General features: G+C 47.9%; 1 protein-coding gene across 2 annotated transcripts in view; it reads left to right on the top strand.

Annotated features, from left to right (window-relative positions):
• Positions 1-21,977, top strand: part of PMEPA1 (prostate transmembrane protein, androgen induced 1) — a 43,015-nt gene extending 21,038 nt beyond the window's left edge. The window contains exons 2-4 of one of the 2 annotated variants that reach the window (XM_026862091.1): positions 14,338-14,492; positions 20,962-21,015; positions 21,121-21,977. In XM_026862091.1, the coding sequence (XP_026717892.1) occupies positions 14,379-14,492; positions 20,962-21,015; positions 21,121-21,666 (714 nt within the window). In that variant the 5' untranslated portion in view covers positions 14,338-14,378 and the 3' untranslated portion in view covers positions 21,667-21,977. Of the gene's footprint in view, positions 1-14,337; positions 14,493-20,961; positions 21,016-21,117 lie in introns of both variants that reach the window. The other variant, XM_026862092.1, reaches the window with a different exon arrangement.
• Positions 21,978-22,505: the final 528 nt, after the last annotated feature.

Raw genomic sequence — 22,505 nt, forward strand, 5'->3', positions numbered from 1 at the left:
GTGGGGACGGGACGGGGGTGCTGGGGACAATGGGGCGGGCGGGAGGGACGCAGATGTGCCAGGGGATGGGGATGGGGAGGGCAAGGCCACCCAGCCCCAGAAACCTCTCTGCCGAGCAAAGGCTGTACGTGGGAGAAGGGCTTTTTGTTTTGTGCGTGCTTAAAAACTGACAAACGCAAAACGCTTCAACAAAACTTAAGACTTTTCCAGCAGATCTGCTGTAGGAGTTAAAACCTTTCTCAGGCTGTTGCTACAGCTGAGGTGGAAGTAAATTTATTACCTTTAATGCTGTCAGATTTGGGGCGGTTTTACTCACCTCCCCCATTCGCTCTGGTGTGTGTGCATATAGAAATATGAAATTTGTTTTCACATCTCTGTGTGAGAGTATGCACATGCATTCGCTCCCATCTGGTGGTGTTCAGACCAGTTCAAGAACTGAACTTGAATATTGCAGTGACCAAACGCTGTGTGTTGTGTGTGTGTGTGTGTGTCTGGGTATTTGCATGCATTTTGCATATTTCTTTCTGCAGTGTGTAATTATGTCTGTAACTTAAGATTGTCCTTGTTCTGTGGGAGTAATTTACCTTGTGAAAGGTCACTCCTTTTGTAAGCAAAGGCTGCGAAATGATATAGACGGTAACAGCGCTTAAGAAGAGGCAGAGAAGGGAGTGGTGTCCTGCTGGTCGGCCCTGGATGGGGCTGAGGAAATCCGGTTGCAGTTACAGCCCCGTCATGACCTGTGTGGCTTTGGCCAACTTGCTCAACCCGTGTTTCGACACCCGTCTGGGAGCCGCGTGTTGGGGCAGCCCCTGCGGCACTGCTGCCCGGGGACACATGTCCCGGAGCCCCCAGGGCAGCTGCAGTGCTGCGGCCTCGCAACGGGGGGCACGGCCGGGTCCCCGGCACCACTCCCAAATGCTGGTGGGCTCCTCGGGGCTGCGCCGGGTTGATAAGCGAGGCAGCGTGGGGGGAGCCGTGCTGATTTGCACAGAAAAAAATACTGGAGGAGCACAGGTTCCCCAGCCACAGCTCATGGTGTTTCGTAGCTTCCCTGCTCCTCCACCACATCCCAGAGCCGGGTGCTGGGTGTGAGTCGATGGGTGTTGTGCTTGTGGCAGGGAGGCATGGGTGTTCCTGCTTGTCCTTGTGTCCCTCTCGGGGTGCTCCTGCTTGAGCACTGGTCCCACAGGTCTTGCTGGGCACCGTACTGGGGGTTGGGTGCTGGCACTGGGGCACCTGAGCTGCAGCTGGCTCTGGCAGGGCCATGGCTGAGCATGTTGGGAATTGACTGGTGAATGGTTTTCCCAGGAATAAGTGGAAAAGAAAAACTTTCTAGAGGACAGCCAGAGTGGAGGAAAGTCGAAAGTGAGGACATCGGGGAGGGATACACAGTAAAACCTGGTGTATATAGTGGGGAGAGGCTCTGGTCCATGTTGATGACAGCCAGGAGCCTCCATCTCCGCACCCGTGTGCCCTCGCTGGGGGCTGTTTTGCGGTGGGGTGTCCCACAGAGGGCAGGAGTGCCTGTGCCATCTCGCCACTTTGCAGGCGAGGAGAATGCCTTGCTGCTGCCTTCCTCTCTGTGCGCACAGCAAATGTAGCGTACTGGATCCTCGTGACCTGCAGAATTAAACTTGCCTTGTTTTGATGGGCCTGGTGACTAATGAAACGCATATTCCTTCGTGTCTCCGCAGCAGCAGGAGGAGGGAGCAGGCTACAGCGCTGCCGGCAGCGCTCGGCGGTGTGCGCCGGGTGACGTGGTGCAGGCGGCTGCGCCTGGCTGTGAAGCTGCAGGTGCCCCGTCGATGTGAGGCAGCTCCGTTGCAGCGGGAGATGGGGCTCAAATGAAGTTGGAATCGGAAACCCAATCCCTGTAATTGCTGTTAGCTTTCTGGAGAGGTGGCAAAGCCCTCCCGGGATGGAGCACTTGCTCTCCTTGGAGCGTCCGCGACTGGCAATTTGTCTGTCGAAACAGATGTGGGCAGTGACAAACATCTATTTCTATAACTAGAAACAAATTTGGTAATTGCCTCTTTCAACAGGACTTGCTCAAGCAGGAAATGAAATTCCTAAATGGCAGTTAGCAAAAGTATTTATAGCTAAGTTCATAAATGAGATGTGCTTTCCTTTGTCATGAGGTTCTGCTGGCTGGAAGGAAAAAAAAAACCTCTACGGTAGCAAGCCACATATTGATCAGGAGTGTTTCCAGGGTATACGAAAATACTTACATATTAATGTGTTTATTTTTACTAGCTGTAGAAATACCCCTGACAAACAAAACCTCTTTGGTCTTTCAGGGTTGGCTGGCAGGGTTTGATCCAGATACTGTGTACTGTGGGTTTTTTGCTCATTTTTTTGATAGCTTTTATTTTTTTCTGGTTCATGCTATTTATGATTGCAGACAGTAAACTCTTGTTCTTATGTCCCTCTCTCTGGATGCTCATGTTCAAGAGGGCGGGTGACGCACTGCCCTTGCTGCTGCCCCAGACATCATCCAGGCCTGATGCCATCATGCTGCTTCTTGGGGAGCAGGAGATACTCTGGTTGTTCTCAGCTTGATGGGAGTAGTGAGCCTTGCTCAACGGTTTCTAGTGAGCAAGCAAATTTACCTATCTTTTAAGTACAAAATCAAAATTGCTATATGCTTTTAATCCAGTTTAGCTGTCCTTACCCTTGGGAGTAACTTCAAAAGCATTGTACTCCTTACAGTCGTCTCAGTAGGCTGGGATCAGGCTTACTGTGCATAAAATAAGTTGTCTCAAAATCTTGGAAAAGGGGAGAATGAGAGAAAAAGGCACAAAATGGAGAGAAGGACTTGAGCGTCCCAAAGAACCTCACTAATTGTCATTGGTCTGAGGGAGCTGGTTAATGTCTTTAGGAGTTTCTCGAAACAGGTCTCCAGTTGACAAGTCCCTGCTCAGAGTCAGGAGGTGTCCAAGCTGGAAGAGCTGCCGACCTCAGCTCTCAGGTTTGTAATTTCCATGTAGAAGCTGAGTGCTGCCGTGCCGATCCTGTCTTTCTGTCCCTTGAATGCGGGTCCCACTCCCTGCAGCTGCCACCGTGGCCATGCTAGCTTGGGAAGGTCACCTTTTAATAACAGGCACAGTGGTATGATCGGGACAGTTACTGTGTTCTAAGGACTAAAAGAATTTTCTGCGGCCCAACCAATCTGATAATTCTGTGGCTCTAAGCATGAAATGGGGCCATTTCCTTTAAAACAAACAAAAAAAGGGGGTGGAGGTGCAGGATGAGGGCATCGTTTGCCAGTGACTCAGAGGATGTGATGCTTGATTACTTGGGGTGACAAATGAAAAAAATTAACTATGTTAAATGCACAGTTATGGCCCAAGGATTGACACTATGAACATGACTTCTTGGGACCCCATCACCCATTTTCCAGCAATGATTTTCCCCAAAATGGCTCCTTTTTTGAGTCCCACTTGCTCTCTGCCCTCCTGCCCTGTTCTCAGCCTGCCGTCACTAGCTCACATGGTGTTACCTGCATCAGAACCGGCCATGTTGAATCTGGAAATGCAGTTTAGCTGTTAACTGTCCCGATGATGCATGAAGCAGGAACAAGTCCAGTGGGCTCTTCCCAGCTGTCCTGTCTCTTGTCACAGGCCTGATCCTGCTCCCTTTGATGCCCGGCTGTTGCTGCTGCAGGTCCAGCTTCAAGATGCTGCCGATTAGTGCCAGCAGTGGCAATATCAGTATCAAGGTCATACTCTGTATCTATCTCCAGTACTTCCCATGCTGCCTTGTAAACAAATACAATTGTTGACAATCTGATGGGCTCTTTGTATGCGGTTTTATGGAGGTATTATTTAGAAGATAAATGTAGCAGATGCTAATACACTAATACTGCAGTAATGACTTTTCCTGGTCTGATTGTTTCTAAGATGACCTAACAGACAAGTGGTGGAGGGTGAGTAATCTGCCCATCTGAAGTTCCTTGTTTCATCTCTTCTTCCCCATCCACAGTCTCCGAGAGGGAGAACATTGGTCTCTTTAACGAGTGGAGCTTGGCATCTCGTGGATGAAATGGCCTCTGTAAACCTGGAGCAGTGTTCGGTGCTTCACCCTCTCTGGCAGCCTTTGGATTCCAGCTGTTGCCTGGAGCTGTTTTGGTTCTTGCTTAAATTAGAGCAGTTCAAATGTAATGTTTAGCATAATGGGCATGTCCCTTTTCCAAGCAGGGCTGGGAAGGATGCGCCAGGGCCGAGCTGCTTGCACTGGGCAGTGTTGCTGATGTGCCAGGGTATTTTCCTGCATGCCGCATGTATGAGGGGAGGGTGAGGGTCCATGGTCAGACATGGTCCCAGTGCTGACCCTGCTGCTTCTCTTACGGGATGCTGCAGAGCCCAAGTCCCTGCAGCTGCTCACTGAGGAGTTGTGAATTTACTCCTTCCTAAAATCATAGCTCAGAAGGGTGACTAGATTCAGATGGCTCTTCTCAAATTCGCATTCTTTAGCCTTGAGTAGAAAAAATGAGGTCCACTCTTTGGCTGCATTGCTTAACCCACATCCTTTTACAGAGTCTTTGATGAGCATCTGGCATAACAACCACACTTTGGCTGGACTCAATTCTGCTGAATTTAACCCTTGGCTCCTTTCAGAGAGCCACATGCTGTTCCAAAGTGTGCCCAAAATTTTTCTGTAACATCTATCCCCTGCTCTCTGAAAGCATGCTCGCAGCTGGCAGACACATATGCAAGCTCTTCAGTCAGGCAGGGCTTTAAACGGAGCTTGAGGACCAGGCAGACCTCAGGCCAGCTCTGTGGACCCTGCTGGTCCAGACTACTGCAGACCAGTTCAGTAATTAATGTCAGCTCTGGCCTTTCTGGTTCTCTGCCTGCAGAAGATGTGTGTCAGGATGTGTAAGGCAAGGCGCAGGGTGTCCTCAGCTTTCATTTTCCAAAAGTGATTAGGACTGGTTTTGTGCCTTACTTATTGGGGCCTGGAAGGTAGTGGTAGGCTCTTGGCTGTTTGTGGCAAGGACTGTCCTTGTGTGTTACCTTGTTCTTGACGGTGCCTCTGGGCACTGCTGAAGCTGTGGTGCTCTGAAATGTCAGGGAAGACTGGGGAGGGGAGCCGGCCAGGCTGTCAAGTAGCTGACAGCTCCTCCTCCTCTGCAGCCTGCTGGTGCCCAAGCCCCTGCCCTTGCTGCCGCCTCCAGCCAGAGATGTGAGTGCTGAGAACGGCTGAAAGTCAGACTCATCATTTCTAGTTTAGGGTAGTGTCTCTGCCTACCCATTGGCATTAAGTTATGTGTGACTCTGGCAGCCCAGGTCTGTTGGAGAAAACTCTGGGTCATTCTCTTCTGCCTGTCATAGCCCCTGGGTGGGTAGAGGAGCAGGCTGAGAAGGATGCTTGCTATAGGACGCTAGTGAAGCAGCCCAGGTTTTGGGTCCTGGTAGACAGCTACTGATGCTGGAAGAGCGGGACCTTGATCTGCCCCTATTCCAAGACTTGTTTTCCGTTTGCTCTTTTAGGAGCCACACCGGCTTGTTGAGAAGCCTTTAAGGTTACTGGCCTGAAATGATTCTTGGCCGAAATCCTTGAGCATCCCTGTTTGGCATCCCACAAAGCTTGTAAGTGCAGAATTTGGGGAATCACAGCCAGGAAGGAAGGGTGCATGCATGGACACTCTTCAGCTCCAAGCTTCAAATTACTGTCAGTACCAGCCTGATTTGGACTTCCATTTCTTCCCACTACCTTCCTGATTATTCTTGAATAGCCTCATCTGCACATGCTCAGTCAAAAAGTAGCTGTACCTTATTTATGTCTTTTACATGCTTTTTTTATGTAACTGGAGCGCTGTCATCAAGGGCTACAAGGAACCTGTTCAAACAGAAGATGCCCAAGGTTGGGGGTGGATGAAAAGATGAGAAAATTGGGAGGAGAGGGAACTGCAGTCAGGGCTGTGTACATCTCTGCTGCGTCTTGCTCTGAGTCATGCAGCCAGGGCAGCTCTGTGGATATCAGAGGTGTTAATGGAAAATCAGGGATGAAAGTGCTCACCGCAGATTTGTGAAGACTTTTCATTAATTCATCCAGTTAATTTTGCCATGTCTGGAAAGACTGTGTGTGTGTGTGTGTGTGTGTGTAGAGACCTACCTTTCTGGGGTGTGTGTGGTGGGGGTGCATGGAGGGTGGAGCTTTGCAGTCTGTTGAATTTACCCTAAATCCCCAAGGATTATGGAAGAAGCCGGGACATGCGGTGTGACATTACAGTGGCACCATATTTAGCCGATAGTAGGCAGCAATTCATTTATGGATTTCATAAGCTGCAGGATTGGACATGGCCTGGCTGTCCCCAGCCCCTGGGTCTGTGCCAGAGTCTGGTGCTGCTCACTGGGTGCTGCTGTGGGACAGTCCCCACTAAGGTGTCCCACTCCATGTCATTGCAGGCTCTCGACTGGAATCTGTTGAATCACGGTGCTGAGTCACCCGCGTGAACCAGGCTCTGTAAATAACCACAGGCATTCCATGAAGCGGCCATGCACGGCGAGGAGCAGAAAGTGCTGCTTCATAGTTGGAGCAAGGGGGGCAGAAAGCAAGATGTTTTTCTCAGATCCACTCTTCTAAGTATCACCTAGCTCTTTGCATGGTGCTGACAGGTATCCTGCTGCCACCCCACAGGAGGCATGTGTTCACTGGAGAGCTGGTTGGTGGCAGAGGGCTTGGTTGCTCTGTGCTGTGGGTTCCCTGTTCATGCCAGTAGCTTTGTGCCCAGTAATTGCATCCTGTTGCTGGTGTGGTCTTTGGCTCCACGCCTGCACCAAGGGCCGTGCTCCTGCAGTCGCAGGAGGGACTGGGTTCCTTGGTGAGGCTGAGCCAGAGCTGGGGCTCCTTCCTGGGCTGAGTGACCTGGGAAAAGACTTTGTCCCTCTGCAGTGGGTGGGCTGGGAGGCTGGGCTCACCACTTGGCAGCTGATATAGGTGTCCAGGGTCAGGGTGAGCATTCCTCTGCCTCTCTGTAGTGCATCTCCCATGCCAAGCTTTGTCCAGCTGCTTGCCCTCTTTGGCTTCCCAGGGACCTTAATTCCTTAATTACATCATTCCCCACCACCAACCCCCTATATCTGTGCATTGACTTCATCCATAGGCTATGGCTCTGCCGCCTGAGCGAGGAAGGAGGCTCCTCTGTGGACAGCCTGTCCACTGCTGTGGGCAAATCCTTGCTCTAAAACCCTGTGTGGGCACCTGAAGACCCTGCTGGAGTGGTCAGGGGTGCTGCAGGGACAGGACAGGACCAGGAAGCTCAAGCTACCTGCCATTAGAAGTCATCCTTAGCCTGTGTCTCCTGGAGGCTAGAGAGATGTGCCCAGGTTTGTACAAGACTGGATTGCATCTCTTCATACTTCAACAGGAAAGTTGGAAAAGTCTCAGTCTATTTCTGCCCATTTTATTGGAGCAGTAGGAGAAATCTCTGTACAAAACTATCCCATGCAGTCTTGGTGTAAAAGTTGTTGTAAATGTGTCGGAGAAAGTGAAGACCAGAGATGAAGGCACAGTACGCAGTGGGGTTCCTTGGCTTTTGCATTGGGCACTTACAGGATGTTTCTCTGGGAACATAAGTGACATTTAATTAAAAATAGTCCCTATGTACGGTTGGAAAATGGCCCGTCTGGAAATTTCTGTGCAGCTGGGCTGCAGAGTAACCATCCCAGTGTAGACAAGGATTCTGTTATCTCGGAACTGCAGTGTTTGCGGAGGGTCTCCAACGAGACTGTCCTTCTGCTGTGGTGGGCTAAAACCCAAGGCTGGGTCAAACACCCGCCTGCCCGGTGAGAAGCCTGGCTGCTGGGAGCGAGTACCTGTGTGGGCAGTGACAGCACAGGGGTGATTCAGGGGGAAATGCTATTTCCACAGTTCTCTGAAACTTCTGAAATAGCGAAATTCGTGTTGTTCTCAGCCCCTTTTTAGCCTCCCTGACTCTTACTCACTTCCTTTTGGAGTTTTCTGCTACTCACATTCACATCAGTTTCTAGATTAGAGGAAACTGCTGGAGTTCAGCTTTCATTTTAAACCTGCTTTTTTGCCTTTTCTGTGACCTGTGTTATTGCAGATGTTGGGGGAACGTTGGAAGTTTCCACATAGACATGGGGCTGTGCTCAACACTCTCAAAGCCTCGTGTGAAGGCTTTGCCTGCCTCTGTTACCAGCTCTCCTCTCTGTCAGGCACATGGAGCAAACTCAAAACACAGTTTTAGATGTGTTTTCCCAAAGAGTGCTAATAATACAAGTCATAATGGGGCTCTGCTGCTGAGGGACCGTTATGGGAGCATCCAGAAGCTGAGGTGCATATTCCATCCGTCCTGGGTAAAAATAACTGGTGGCTCATTAACTTCCAAGAGTGAGGCTTGCTTGGGAGGTATCTCATCCTGTCTGGCATGAAGCAGGGCGTTGGGTTGCCTCACACCGGGCTGATGTCCACCAGAAGATGAAATCAGCAGCAGGAGATTTTTCTCCACACCCTTAAGAACATATTTTTGATAGTCTGAGTTTGTGATCAGACTCATCGTGCTTGAACTGTCCCACAAATGTTTCAAGTCAGAACTAAGGGGGTTTTAATGATAAAAATACCCCAGAGGAAGTGAAAGTGAACATAGGAGAAGCAAAGTATTCTTCAGGGGATTCTCTGCTTTAATTTTGTCTCAGCAAAACAGACTTGGGTTTTAGCACAGTGTACCACGGCTTTTATGATGACTGGCATATGTTTTTAAAAACTTTTTTTCTTAGGACTTGTGGCTAGTGCAGCTACATTTGGTTGAGCTTAGCTGGTATCTCCCGAGTAATTTCACTTCTCATCACTTCTCACAAGATATATAATTCCAATATATATAGAAATTGTAGTTGAAGCTTAAGGAGAATTATTTTGACCTGCAGGTCTATACCATACCCACCTGAAAGCAAAGGTTATCTTGGCTGACACCCTGTTTGAAAGCTGTTCTGTCTACTTGTAAATGATAGCTGGAGTACCTGTAATTATTTTTGTAATCATTGTAGCAAAATGTAGCGGGTTTTTTTTTTTTTTTTTCCTCTTTATATTTGCCAGTGCTTTGGAACATTTGTCTTCAGCAGTGATAACTCTGTGTGGAAGGAAGAGCATTAATAAAGTTTATAGTAAGCCTTTTATGAACTGTAGTGTAGCTGTAAAAAGTAAGGAAACGCATTTAAAGTGTATCACAGCCTCGCCTCCCCTGCGGCCGTTGTGAACTGTGTGTGTGTGCCGAGGCTCGGCGCTCCCAGTTGTCACCGTTGACTCAGATAGGTTTCCCTCCTTGTAAAAATATTAATGACTTTTAAACCTGTGGGTGCCAAGTGTTTTGTTCGCGCTCAAGGAAGCTCTGAGATGCATCTTTCTGCAGCAGCTTCTGTTGAGCCATGAGTGTGGTCTTAGGTGAGAAGAGTGGGGCCGGGCGCCCTGGCAGCCGTGCCGGTGAGCTGCCTCTGCATTGGCACCAGCTGCCAACCAGCTCCCATTTTCATGAATTTCGGACACTTTAGAGTCCTATCGTCTTGGTGGCCAGGCAGCAGGCTGGTGTGGGCAGAAAGAACACGTGCTGCCTTCCTCCGAAAAGCCGTCTGATCGGGAGAGCGGCCACAGCCTGCGTGTTGCAGAGTCTGCAGGCTTTGGGGAGCAGCAGAGTCCCCCATCATTCATTGATATAATGCTATAATCGACTGTGAAACCCTTATTCAAGGCCACATGTGGTTTAAAGTGGCAAGTGAGTAACGAACTTGAAGAATGGGATGTGACAAGTGATTTCACTTGATCACGAATATTCAGTTTCAGGATTGTGAGAATATGGGGGAAAAATGCTTAGTTGCAAAACAGTTACACGCGTGCTGACTTGAGTCCCAAAGCTGCAGCGTCTAGACAGAAAATACAGAAAAGCAGGTTGTGTCACTTAAATGTGATGTCTGAACCTGTTAGTTTGAAACGTATTCTGGAATAAAAATTATGCAAAATTAAATTAGTGTGACCTTACTTTGCATTTGGAGGCTGAATATGCCCATCTTGTAAAGCCTCTTGCATTTATAACACTTCCCTTGGGGAAAATTACAGAGAGAAATGGAATGAGGTCTCTTCTAATTGAAAAGTGACAATGATTAGGAAGCCAAATACAAAATGTGTTGAGTATTTTTTTCTTGTTTTGTTGTGTGTGTGTTTTTAAGAATATCAGTAGAATTATAAATTATGTGCTTTGCAGTTTGGCTTGTTTTTCATTCCCCAAAGGCTTTTTATTAGCATAGCAGCTGAATTGCACTTGTATAATAATGTATTAACTCAAAGTTTGGGTTTTTAATGATCTTTCTTCATTGATTTGACTGAGCTACCGGATAAAATCTAACCGAGTATATCCAGCTTTCCAGTGTGTTGGGTTTTTTCCCCCTCTGCAAATGAAGTCCATGAAGACAAGTTAAAACAAAGGGAGAGTTGGCAGAAACTTTGGTGCGTCAAGTGGGTACGAGTCTCTTGAAACTTGAAAAGCACATATTGAGTGTGTGGGACTTTTTTTTTTTGGTTTGTTTGATTTTTATTTTATTTTTTCCGAAGGTCAGATTGGACAACGTCAGTGTTCTTGGGATTAAAGCTGATCTCGTCGTAGTTGATGTGTTTGCTCCTAGGCACTGCGAGGCTGTGCTGCTCCTCACAGGATGGGCTTGGGGTAGAGCAAGACTCAGGGCACTGTGTGCCCTCTGCTCTTCCCTGAGCTCCTGCTGGTGCAGAGGAAAGAGGTTCCTGATGGGTCTGGTCTCCTCGTGTATACACACATCACTGGGAAGAAATTTTAATTTCAGCAGCACCACCAAAGAAGACGTGGGGGCAGATACATTTCTTGTATATGATACCTAAACGTTTAGTCCCTCATCTGTGTTGCAGGACAAGGGTGATGTGCTCCACTGCAGTGATGGAGCTGTTTGCTTCCCTGTGCTAACAAAGGAGATCGGAGAACAGCAAGGCCATTGGTATGAAAAGGCCAAAGTCCGAACAGGGGGAGCTGATCAGGTTTTATCGTTCAGACACGTTTCGCCAAACCCATTTACAGAATGTTAATTTGCAGCTTAATTGTTCTCCCTTATATCACCAAGTGAGATACTAAAATCGCTCTTCTATTGATAATACCAGTGTGATTGCTATAACATTAGACTAGATTCCACATTGAAATAACCCAGTTTAGAGTTTAAAGAACAGGGCATGATGCATGGGTGAACACTGCTTGTGCCTCCTGCCCTCGCCCTGTGGACCCTGCGGGGTCCAGCCTGTCCAGGTGACCAGTTCCAGCATGGGAGGGAGAGATGGGGCAGGAGGAGCATCCTTGCCAGAAAGCAGCATCCCCTTCACTCTGGTAATCATGTTGTGCCTTATTATTGCACCTCTTGGCAACTGTTTTGTAATACCCCTATTGCAGGAGTCCCAGAGCCAGAATAAACAGCATTCAGGGCTGGATGGGGATGGGTGAGATGCTGGTGTGTTGTCCCAGATCCTGACAGAATTCCCACCCTTTCTTCTGTTTCAGGCTCTGCTTGTTATATGTCTGTAGGTGTGTGCTGGAAGCCTGGTTTAGGTCACTTGTAAATGACATGTCTTGTGTGTGTTCCCTCTTAGGAAGGAATTAGGGCAGCCCTTCCTGATGGCCAAAACTTTACCTGTGTCACCAAAGTACTGCGACCAATTTAGCAAGGTTTGGTTCATTTAAGGGACCTCTCATCCTAGGAAATGAACTTTCCTTTACAACTACCTTGGTCTTGTTTTTCTTCAGAAATATTCTTTTAACAGCAAAGGAAGTTTTCCATCATTGGCCTCATTTATATTTTTTCTTGTTTTCTTACTGTGGCCAAAGCACATGCTGCTTTTTGAGGCTAAATTGACTCATCTTCCTAAAAACCTTGGTTGGTTTTTGTTGGGGTTTTTTTTGGTTGGTTTTTTTTTTCTGTAATGAATTCTTCAAAAAGTGGGCTCTGCATCCAAGCTGAGTGGCTGCTCTCCAGCTTGTGGGCTCTGCTGCCTGTGTGTGACAGAGGGGCTCTGTGTCAGTGCTCCCCTGGGGTCTGGCTCTTAATGGGTGGCCTGGAGAGCACCTGGGGGAGTTGTGGGGCATCCCATGCCTGGCTGGGGTGTCAGGCCTTCACCCTGCCAGTTGGGTGCTGGAGACCAGTGGGGATGCTGTCAGTGCCTCTGGGTGCAGCTTGCACTAGGATGTGCCTTTGAGCTATATAGGGACACTCCTACATAGCAGGAATGACATGGGAAGAGAAGTTGTGCATTTTTTTTTAATGGTCTTGCATCATTCTCTTTTCCCAGCCCTTTAAGATTTGGTGTGTTTGTGCGTCTGGTTAATCTGATTTGTGTTCAGAAAAAATGAGCTCCTGTTTCAGCCCATTCCTCCAGCACAGGGCACCTGTGGTGGGTCTCTGGTCCTGTCACCTGTTGTTCCCATGAACAAGCTGTGTCACTGCTTTGGGGCTGGATCATATATTGTTGGGAACGTGGGATTTTTCCAGGCTTTTCCCCTCACAGTGGTGTTCAAGCACCTTGCTGGGGTTGCTGTGAAAGACCCAGAGCTCTTTTTTTAATAAGATGCGTTTAGCTAAAAGGTATTTTTAAGGCAAAACTCCTTTGCAGTGTTTGGTTTTTAATCCCTCTCTTCCCACCCCACGTGCAATCTTCTGGTGTAGAGGCAGCTGCATTTTAGGGCTGCTGTAAGTATATGGGCTCCAAGTCACTCATACATCTAACTTTAAGTGACAGGTAAAGCTCCTGATTTCAAGGCATAATTCTGCGTTTTGAAGGTGGTGGGCAGAGCTGGTTAAGTGTTTTGGGCAATGGCAGAAATAGCTGCTGTTTAGCAGAATGAGCTCCGAGGTAACTGGCAGCACTCACCACCTGGACTGTTTTCTTGACATTTATTTGCTTTTACTGGCACTTAAATGCCACCTGCCAGAAGAAAACTTTCCATTAAAAAAAGAAAAAAAAATATTTGCCTGACTCAGCAGAAGCCACCCTGGCTGGGACAAGCAGTGTGGTGCTGTCCTTCGAGGTGTGATGAGTCTTCCTGTGTATCTGCAGATATATATGTGTGTGTCCGTATCGATAAAATAGAGGTGGCAGCATCCGTGATAGCCTGGGGCATGGCTTTCCAAAGCTGGATCTTATAGCTGTCCCTGCTGAGAAGCAAACAAAGTTTAAATCTCTAGAGCTATTGAATTTTGCTGGTCTGGCCCCTCCTTTACAGTGAGCACTGGAGTTGCTGCTGCCTGGTCCTGGGCACAGTGAGCCCTGGGTGCTGCTGGCTTGAGGGGGCGACGCGACCGAGTGGTTCAGGGATGGCATCTGCTCTCTGGGTGCCAAATGCATGGAAATAATGACCCCAGTGCTACGTCTGCCTCCAGTACTCAATTTTCCGTAGCATCAGAAAGGTGTGAGGAATTATTTCCTTAGGAAATTTAAGGAGCAGCTTCTTACTGCCTCCTGCCAAGTATCTCTGGAGTTAACTGGATAGTCTGTTGTTTGCTTGTTCTTGTTTGTTTGGAGGATTTTTGACAGTTTTCCTTTATGCCAGTTCAAGCCACTCAAGCTGCCACTGTCAGCTGGCCGAGCCCTGAGCCGAGGGATGTCTGGAGCTCCGGGACGTGGCCTCCACAGGCAGTTGCATCGTGCCCGTCTGGCATCTCAGTGAAAAGCAGGAGGTCCCCCTGCCCGTGCCCTGACATCGGGGAGAGGGGGGCTGCCAGCACCCATCCCTGCTGTGCTGTGCCGTGCTGTGGGCTCCCTGTGCCACTGTCTGACCCCTGTGACAGAGGGACACATGCCTGGTGTGAAGGTGTGCTGAGAAGGACTTCAGTCAGTCCTCCCTGGAGGAAGGATTAGTGGGGATAGGAAAAGAATTGCAGAAATTTAGCTTACATTTAGCTAAGTTTTTTCATTGGGATGAGTTATGTTGGTTCATGGCTCCATGGCCCTGAGCAAGGTGTGCTCAGCACTGAGATGCTGCTGGTTTTGTGCCCAGCGGTGGGGACATCCAGCACACTGCAGCTGGGAGTGCTTTGGGAGTCTGCAGTGTGGCTTGGAAATACTCTGCTTTGTAGATTGTCTTTAAAGATCCCTCCTAAAGACTCTTCTATGGCATTGAAAAAATAAACTAATGAGTTTTTTATAAAGTAGCTGGCCCCAAAGCATGCAGAGCCCACATAGGCATGTTTGAGAGCTTTATATGGGGGAAGGATGCAGTGGTGTTATTGGCATCTTGGCCACATTAGTTCTTGTGCTCACTTACATGCTGCTTTTTCTGGTGGCTTAAAGTCTGTCTGTCTGTCTCTCTTGCAGCGGAGTTGGAGTTTGTACAGATAATCATAATCGTGGTGGTGATGATGGTGATGGTGGTGGTGATCACGTGTCTGCTGAACCACTACAAACTCTCTGCGCGATCCTTCATCAGCCGGCACAGCCAGGGGAGGCGGAGAGACGAGAACCTCTCATCAGTAAGTTACACCCGGCTCTTCCAACCCAAATGGTCCTGCGCCGTTTGCCAGGGATGTGACGCTGGGGAAATGTCAGTGCCAAAGGCATTCCTTTGGGTCATGTTTGCCCATGCACCGCTTGGCACTGCATGAAGAGACACCTTCCAGGGTGGGTCTTGGCATAATCATCTGTCTCTTAGTTACTGGGGGGAGATGGGGGGAGCTTTTAGGGATGCCTCTGGCTCTTTAGGGTGCTGTATGTTGTAATAGATGCACAGCTATAGCCTCTGCCTTTGCCCTGAGCTTTCCAATTCGGACTTAACGTCAGTAAAGTAACTGCATGATGCTGTTCTTGGCATATTCTATTCCTGAAACCACCACGTACCCTCAGCTGCTTGGGGTGCATGGGCCTTGCCTTTAACAGGCCCAAACTATTGAGTCCTTTGGCAGCTCTAGGTGGAGAGTCTGGAGTGACTGTATAAAAACTTATTGCCTGTATTGAAGAGAATAGGAAACCCTGAAAGACTGGCTCCAGTTTTTCACCAGTGGTGCTGCCATTACTGTGGTGGAAGGGTCAGAAAACACTTGTCAGCCGGGCAAGCAGAAATGTCTCCAGGGGAATGCTTGAGAGGTTCCCTTCGTAACCCAGGCTCTCTGCTTCGTAAGAGCCCGAGGACAAAGGTGTTAATTGAACCTGTGACAGGGACTCGAGGGGGAGCCTCTCTGGCCTTGAGGCAGATGTTTGTTTATGCAGTTTTCTCAAATGCAGCAGCTCAGAGAGACTTACAAGAGCCTCTAGAGAAAGGGCATCATCTTTTCTTGGAGGGGGAGCATGTACTATTCACCGCTGCTTACATGGCTCTGCCTTCAGTACAGGGATGTCTTGTGCTGATTCTTTTTTTTTTTTTAATTATTTTAGTGTTCATGCTGAAGGATCTTAGAGCTCTTTAAATGGTAGGGCTTCCTCAAGGTCACTGCTTCACTCCCTCTCCTCTGCGGGCTTCCAGGGCAAGGCTGAGCACACCGGCGCTGCCTTGGGGTGGTCTGTGTGCAACCATGCTCTCTTGTATCAAATCCATGCTCGCTGCAGAAAAATGATCAAATTCTGGGATTGCTATCTTTTTTCTTTTTTTTCCTTTTTTTCCTTTTTTTTTTTTTTTTGAGAGAGAGATAACTAACATATTTTATTAACTAAGTCTTCAGTACAGTGCTGCTGAAGGCTGTCCAGCCAGCAGACCCCCAGGGCACAGGCTGTCCCTCTGCTCTGTAGCTGCTCTTCTTGTCACACATTACACACAGCAGATGAAGGTCCCTCATTGGACTCTTTGTGCCGAGGTGAGCAAGACACCCCTTGGGAAGGAGGGCTGTGCAAACCCCAAGCTCAACTAAACCACCCTTTGTTTTGTGGGCTGCGGAGCGTGTCTCCAGAGAGCACGGCAAGGAGCTCAGCTCATGGTTGTCTATCGATGCTGTGCAGCAAGATCAGAGTGCCGGGAGCGCGTGATCCCGCGTTAAACCAGCCGGTGCGAGGGTGGTGATCGTCAAGCACCTGCCTGCTTTGGGGATCAGAGCTAAACTCCCTGCACGTATCCCTGCTCCTCCTGGAGTTACAGAAGTCTTACATCTCTTTGTACCGTCCCATGTACCCGCTTCCAACAGTAGCAGAGTGTGGGCATCTGAGCACATGAATTATTAAATTTAGCAGAAAGATTGTATTCCCATTTTCAGAATTTACTGGTTTACCATGGCTAGAATGTTTTGCTTGAACAGTATCAAAATACTTCATTTTATATTTTCAAAGCAGATATCGGATCAAGCATTTTTATTTTAATATACTCATTTCTGTTTCTTACGTGGCCTGTTCTTTCCTCCTTTTAAAGAAAATAAAAAAGGCTAACATGGAAAGAGAAGAGAATATCACATGGAGATTGAACAAAAATTACAGGCTGATCAAAAATTGTTGTTTGTTTAAAAAATAATGCTTTTCCCCCTTTTTTTTTTAAAAAAAAAAAATTTCACCAGGACAAAATTTTCAGCCATTCTTTGTCCAGTCCCCACGCCAAAACAGCTCTGTTACTTACTCAGTCTTCAGACACATCAGCAATTGAATGGCTTTCAGGCAGAGGTTTACCTCCTTGCCTCTCTGAGACCTCAGTGAGCAGCAGAGTCTTCAAAACCTTTCTCACTGTTAAGGAGATGTAACCAAATGTACCATTTTTTTTTCCCCCTCTTTATAATTCTTTCCCTTCTCCCTGCCCCTGTCTGTGCCGTTTGCCGCGTTGATGGAGTGGCAGCCAAGCTTCCCTGTGGCCCGAGCACCCTCCTGATGGGACAGAGAACCCCCTCTGTGCTGAGCGGGAAGCTCATTACAGTGGGATCAATCATAATAAAGATCTTAAAGGTAGCTCATTTCGGATTCAGCACAGCATGTCTTTTTGTAGAAAACAGCTCCAGCCTAAACAAACACTGAAGGCTGGCAGTCAGAGGCTGTGCTGAACTGGATACAGGTTTATGTAATCCATTAAACTTGCGCTGAACTGGTGTTGGGCTTTTCAAATCCCAAACTTCATTTTGCTGTCATGACCACAGACAGGCACCAGAGCTGCATACATGCTTTTCATCTTTTCAAATATTAAAGTAGTTCATCCCATGGTCAGGATGCTGCTAGGTCTGCCAGAGTTGTCCTTTTTTGTTGTTGTAGCTCAAAAATTACAACTGAAGGAGAAATTAATTTCCCTAAAGATTTTTTTAAATATGGTTCTTGCTAGCAAGGAATTCTTGTATTACATCATGTGTTTCTCCATCAGTGTTCCCGCTGTACTTAAAACTGTCTCCTTATAACAAGTATCTTTATTTTTCCAGAACTAAGAATATTTAAGAAATGCTCCTAAAAACTTTTTTGCAATAAGAACAGCACTGCCCCTGCACCTCTGGAACAGTGATATCCCACTTCCCCAAGAAGTGGTTTAAAAGCAATTTTCATGCATACCTTTGTCCCCGAAAATGGAAAATATAAGTCCTCCTGAAGGCTCAGAGACCTAATCTGCACCGTACAACTTTACAGAGAAAATTTTCTGATATCACTAAAACAAGTGGTTTTATAAAAGTAGAGATCAATCTTTGAAAAAGAAATTAAAAAGCAGTTTTAGGCTCTGCAATGAGTCCTGGAATACTTGTGGAGGCTTTTACAGCCATATTGCTCGTCAGACAGCAAAATCTCAGCTTTTGTTTCAGAAAACCATAGCTTTCTAGACAGCCATTGTTGAGATAAATTCAAGTGCTAAACATTCTGAAAATCAGAGGTGAGCAAGGAGAGCCTGGAGAACGAGGATTTGCCGTGGTGATGCTTCCTCACCGGGCAGCGTGGTTTTGCTTGTGTCGGTGGGGCTGTGTAGCCAGCCCGTGGCCAAAGCACAGAGGCTAAAAGCATGTCTGTTTTCTGTATCTGAGGCTTTGCCATCCTCTGAGTACTCATTTCCAGCAATTTTAATACCCCCATTGAGTTTTTAGAAGAGATGAGCTGTTACCCAGATGGGCTTCACAGTGTGAGGCAGAGGGTCAGTGTTGGCGAGTGGTGAGCGTGCCTGCGGTCGGTCAGCCACGGGCACAGACGCGTGTCTGGGCCGAGCGCTGGAGTCCCGGGAGAAGTGGTTAATAACAGCTGCAGAGATCTAGCTCCTACAGAAAATGGGTCTCCTGTCTGCTCCTTATCTCTCTGTGGTTCCCATTTTAATGGTCTTTCTACTGGTTTACTACTCTTGCATTTGCATGTTGTCTGGAGCATCGTTCCTGGACCTCTATGCAAACGGATGAGTTAACGTGTGAGACAGAGCTTTTCTTCTGAACACCTGGGTGGGATATTGGGTGCAGGCTTTGGGTGAGTGGGTACTTCAGGGTAGGGGATGTTTCGGGTGGAGCAGCGCACGTGAGGGACGTGTACGTGTTCTCCCTGTTGCCCGCCGCAGCAGGAAGCCCCAGCTGAGCACGGCGATGCTCCGCACGCCGGGAAGCGCCGGGCTGCAGCCGCCCTCGCGGGAGCCGGCTGACATCACTCCCGGGAAAGGGGGAAGCAGATGGGATATTGCCATGGCACTGCCCACTGCCAAGTTAAATATAAAACATCTAGCAGAAGGCAGCGGGGTACTCGCTGCTCAGGAAGTCTGCCACGGGGGCATGGCAAAGTAAACACAATTTTCGGAGTGCTTCCTGCTCCTGCCTGCTTCTGCGGTGTCCTTCGGGGTGGGGTGAAGGGCTGGCAGCACGTGTGGCAGCGCTGGAAACCCTCCCTGTGCCCTTTGGTGTCAGTGCTGTGGCTGAGCGGGGGCTCGGAGGCGAGGATTTGATTTGTGCAGACGCAGTTCCTCTTGGGTCTTTTGCCTGCTGGAGGAGTTTTGACTGTAGACTATCCCTGCAGGCAAGAAATACATGTAAAATGGACCAAAGGAAACAGTTGATGCCTGTGTAAACAGTTGCATATTGAAGTCTCAAGGTCTGTACAAACCACGGGGTTGCGTTGCTCGGGGAGCACTGTGCAGCGCAGTGTTAGCTGTAGCTGGGGAGGGCCCTGGCATGGCAGCACTTAACCTCTGCTCCAAGGAGATGCTCCCTAAAAAACAAGGAGAAGTGGGAAGAATCTGGGCCGTCTCATTTACATATAAATCACTGTTTTCATTGCACTGGCAACAGGACTGCCTTGAGGTTTATGTGCAGAGCTGAGCTTCAAAAACAGGAGCCTGATGGGATTCTCTCCATATCTGATGCCACGGGTGATGCCACAGGAGAAATATTCTGAAGTTGGGGAAAATAAAGAAGAAAAAGGCAGGAGAAGATAAGAGAGGGGGAATATAATGGGGGCTGCTTTGGAGATTTTATCGTGGTGCAGGTGCTGCGTTTGGGGCAGTTAGGTGCATGGTGTGGGATGCCCGGGTGCTGAGGCTCCCGCGCAGAGCTTGGGGCTGGTTCTGTCACAGGGGCACCCCCAGTCGCTCTGATCCTGGAGGTGCTACTGGGGGCACTGGAGACGCCGCTCAGCTGCTTGCTGAGATAGCTGCAAAGGTATGCAGCAGTGTTTTCCCTTGCATGGCACAGCCTGGTAGGAGGACAGATGTGCTTCACAGCTGGGGGAGGTCCAGGGAGCATCAGACAGGCAAAATCCCTTCAGACTTTATCAGCAAAGGTGTCTGGTGCTGTGGTACCATTGCAGCTTTTTACAGGCTTTCACTGCAGCACCGGGCTGCCTAGATGGCCACCACGGTTATATAGAAATATGTGTCTTCATAGTTGGAAAGCTTGTGGTTCGCTTGTCTGGAGGGAGAGCCCTGTTGCAGAGGCTGGGCCTGAGAGTGGCCTTTGGATAGGGCACCTTAAAGGGGAAAAGGGTAAAAAGAAACACCCTTGCCATTTTTCTTCCACTGGCGGTAAATACTTCTGCCTGCTCCTGACTTGCTAGTGCCAGAACTGGAGTTTCACCTGCAAGGAAAAGTGAAGTGCCAGCTATTCCAGGTTATAATTATGAGCCTTCTGGCTTGTTTTCCTCCAGTCTTGCCTGCTGGAGGGATGCTGCTATATGTGAATATTAGAAATATTTAAATATTTCAGTTCTTAAGGCAAAACTGTGTATGCTCAAGTACCAGAAAATGGGAAGAACCTTTGTTTGTTTGTTTTGATCATGAATTGTAAACTAATCTCATGGTTTGGGGGAAATTGGCTTGTGGCTTTATCATGCCTGGGGTTGTTGGCACCTGGGTTCGGATTGCAGGATCAGGGTGATGTGCAGTGTAAGAAAGCCTCTAGACCACAGTTCCTTGTCTGTTTAAGTCAAGGGAAAACATGCTCTAGAACCATCCTGTTGCTACAGATTTCTTTTTTTTTTTGCCAAATCAAAATTAGGCTTAACATTTGGTTATTCACTTATTATCTTTATTTTCCCATGATTTCCTTGATTGTGTGCATCAGAATGTGGGTGTGAGGTTTTTCTAAAATCTTGTCATTATTTCATGGAGCGTTTTCTGATGTCTTGTGAATCACCCACGGCTCATGGATCACAAATTGAAAAATACTCCTCTGGCATGTTTGAACCAGGGAGAGAAACATGCGGGGTGGGTGTGGGTGGGAGGGGGGAAGTCTGCAAATGGGAGAGCGTTGTTTGCTGGTGTCGTTCTCATCATTCATTCTGCAAGTGATCTATTAAATATAAATGGAGGTGAAAATGGAGGGAAATTTTAATCAAAGTGTTGTTTTCAGTGGTAATATGTTAATACCCTTAGCCTGTATCCGTGTGATACCCAGCACATATGATGCCCTGCTAGAGGAGGGTGTGTGCTGTGCGTTGCTGCAGCCGGGGCAGGAGCGTGTTGATGGCAGCAGCAGCAGCAGCAGCTCACCTGGGCTCTGGTGTGGGATGAAACCTGGCAGGAGCCGTTCGCAGAAGGAGGTTAAGCACTGCTGGCAGTCAGACTCACACTGCACTCTCTTCTCCTTTCCAATGCAGGAGGGAAGCCTGTGGCCTTCGGAAAGCACCGTGTCGGGGAACGGAATAACAGAGGTGAGGGCGATGTGGGTGTGGGTGCCACTGCCGTTCCCGCTGTCGCAGGCTGCAGCGTCTCACACTTCTCGTCCCCTTTCTCTCTCTTTTTCTCCCTTTCAGCAGCAAATCTACACCCCGAGACCCAGCGACCGCCTGGCAGTGCCATCCTTTCTGCAGAGGGACCGCTTTAACAGATTCCAGCCAACCTACCCCTACATGCAGCACGAGATCGACCTGCCGCCCACCATCTCGCTGTCGGACGGCGAGGAGCCCCCCCCGTACCAGGGACCCTGCACGCTGCAGCTGCGAGACCCCGAGCAGCAAATGGAGCTCAACAGAGAGTCGGTCCGGGCCCCCCCCAACAGAACCATCTTCGACAGTGACTTGATAGATAACTCCGTGTACGGGGGGCCGTGCCCCCCCAGTAGTAACTCTGGCATCAGCGCGACCTGCTATGGGAGCAATGGTAGGATGGAGGGACCGCCACCGACGTACAGCGAGGTCATAGGGCACTACCCCGGGTCGACGTTTTACCAGCACCAGCAGAACAACAACGGGATGCCCTCCATCTTGGAGGGCAGCAGACTCCATCATTCACAAATCAATGGCCTTGAGAGCACAACCGCATGGAACAAAGAGAAAGAGAAACAAAAAGGGCACCCCTTTTAAAAAAAAAAAAAAAAAGAAAAAAAAAGAAAAGGAAAAAAAACGAAAAAAGCAAGAAAGTAAATGAAACACTCTGCACTTCTCGTTAAAAGAAAAAGGAGAGAGAGAGAGTTGAGGAAGATGAGCAAAGAAAAAAAAAAGCCCTTCCCCATCTCTCCATGTATAAATATTTACTTGTTATGTCTGGTCTGAATGCACAAGCCTACCAAGCTTGCAAAAACATTTCTTTATTGAGCTGTGTCTAGACGTTTAAAAAGGAAAAAAAAATCAACTGTAGTCCCGTTTTTTTTTTGTTTGTTTCTAGTTGAGCTGTGTGTGAATGCTTTTTTTTGTTTGATTATTTCACTTATCTTTAAAGACAAAATATTTGCACAAAAAACATTTTGTTTAAAGATCTGCAATATAAATATATAAATATATATTAAAAATAAGAGAAAGTGTATGTGTAAGGAGCAGGAGTATTTTTGTATTAGAAGAGGCCTATTCAAAAAAAAAATTGTTTTCTGAACTAGAAGAAAAATGGCAATTTTTTGAGTGCCAACTCAAAAAGTGTGTATTACATTGTAAAAAAACAAAAAACAAAAAAAAAATCAAAAGCAGGGGTTTAGAGTTATTTATATAAATGTTGAAATTTTGCACTATTTTTTAATATAAATATGTCAGTGCTTGTGTTGGTCAAAGCCTCTATCATGTCTACCATGAACCTGTTAAGGGATATATGTTGAAGTGAAGAACAAAGTAGCTGGAAGGGGGTGGAAAACGCTGAAGTGAAGATGCCAGCCCTGGGAGGAGCGGTGAGCGAGACTGCATCTTATGCAAATCCTTAGTTTCCAGAGTCCCTG

This window comes from Athene cunicularia (genome assembly GCF_003259725.1).
Source record: "Athene cunicularia isolate RWA chromosome 20 unlocalized genomic scaffold, athCun1 chr20_part1, whole genome shotgun sequence".
NCBI classification, from domain to species: Eukaryota; Metazoa; Chordata; class Aves; order Strigiformes; family Strigidae; genus Athene; species Athene cunicularia.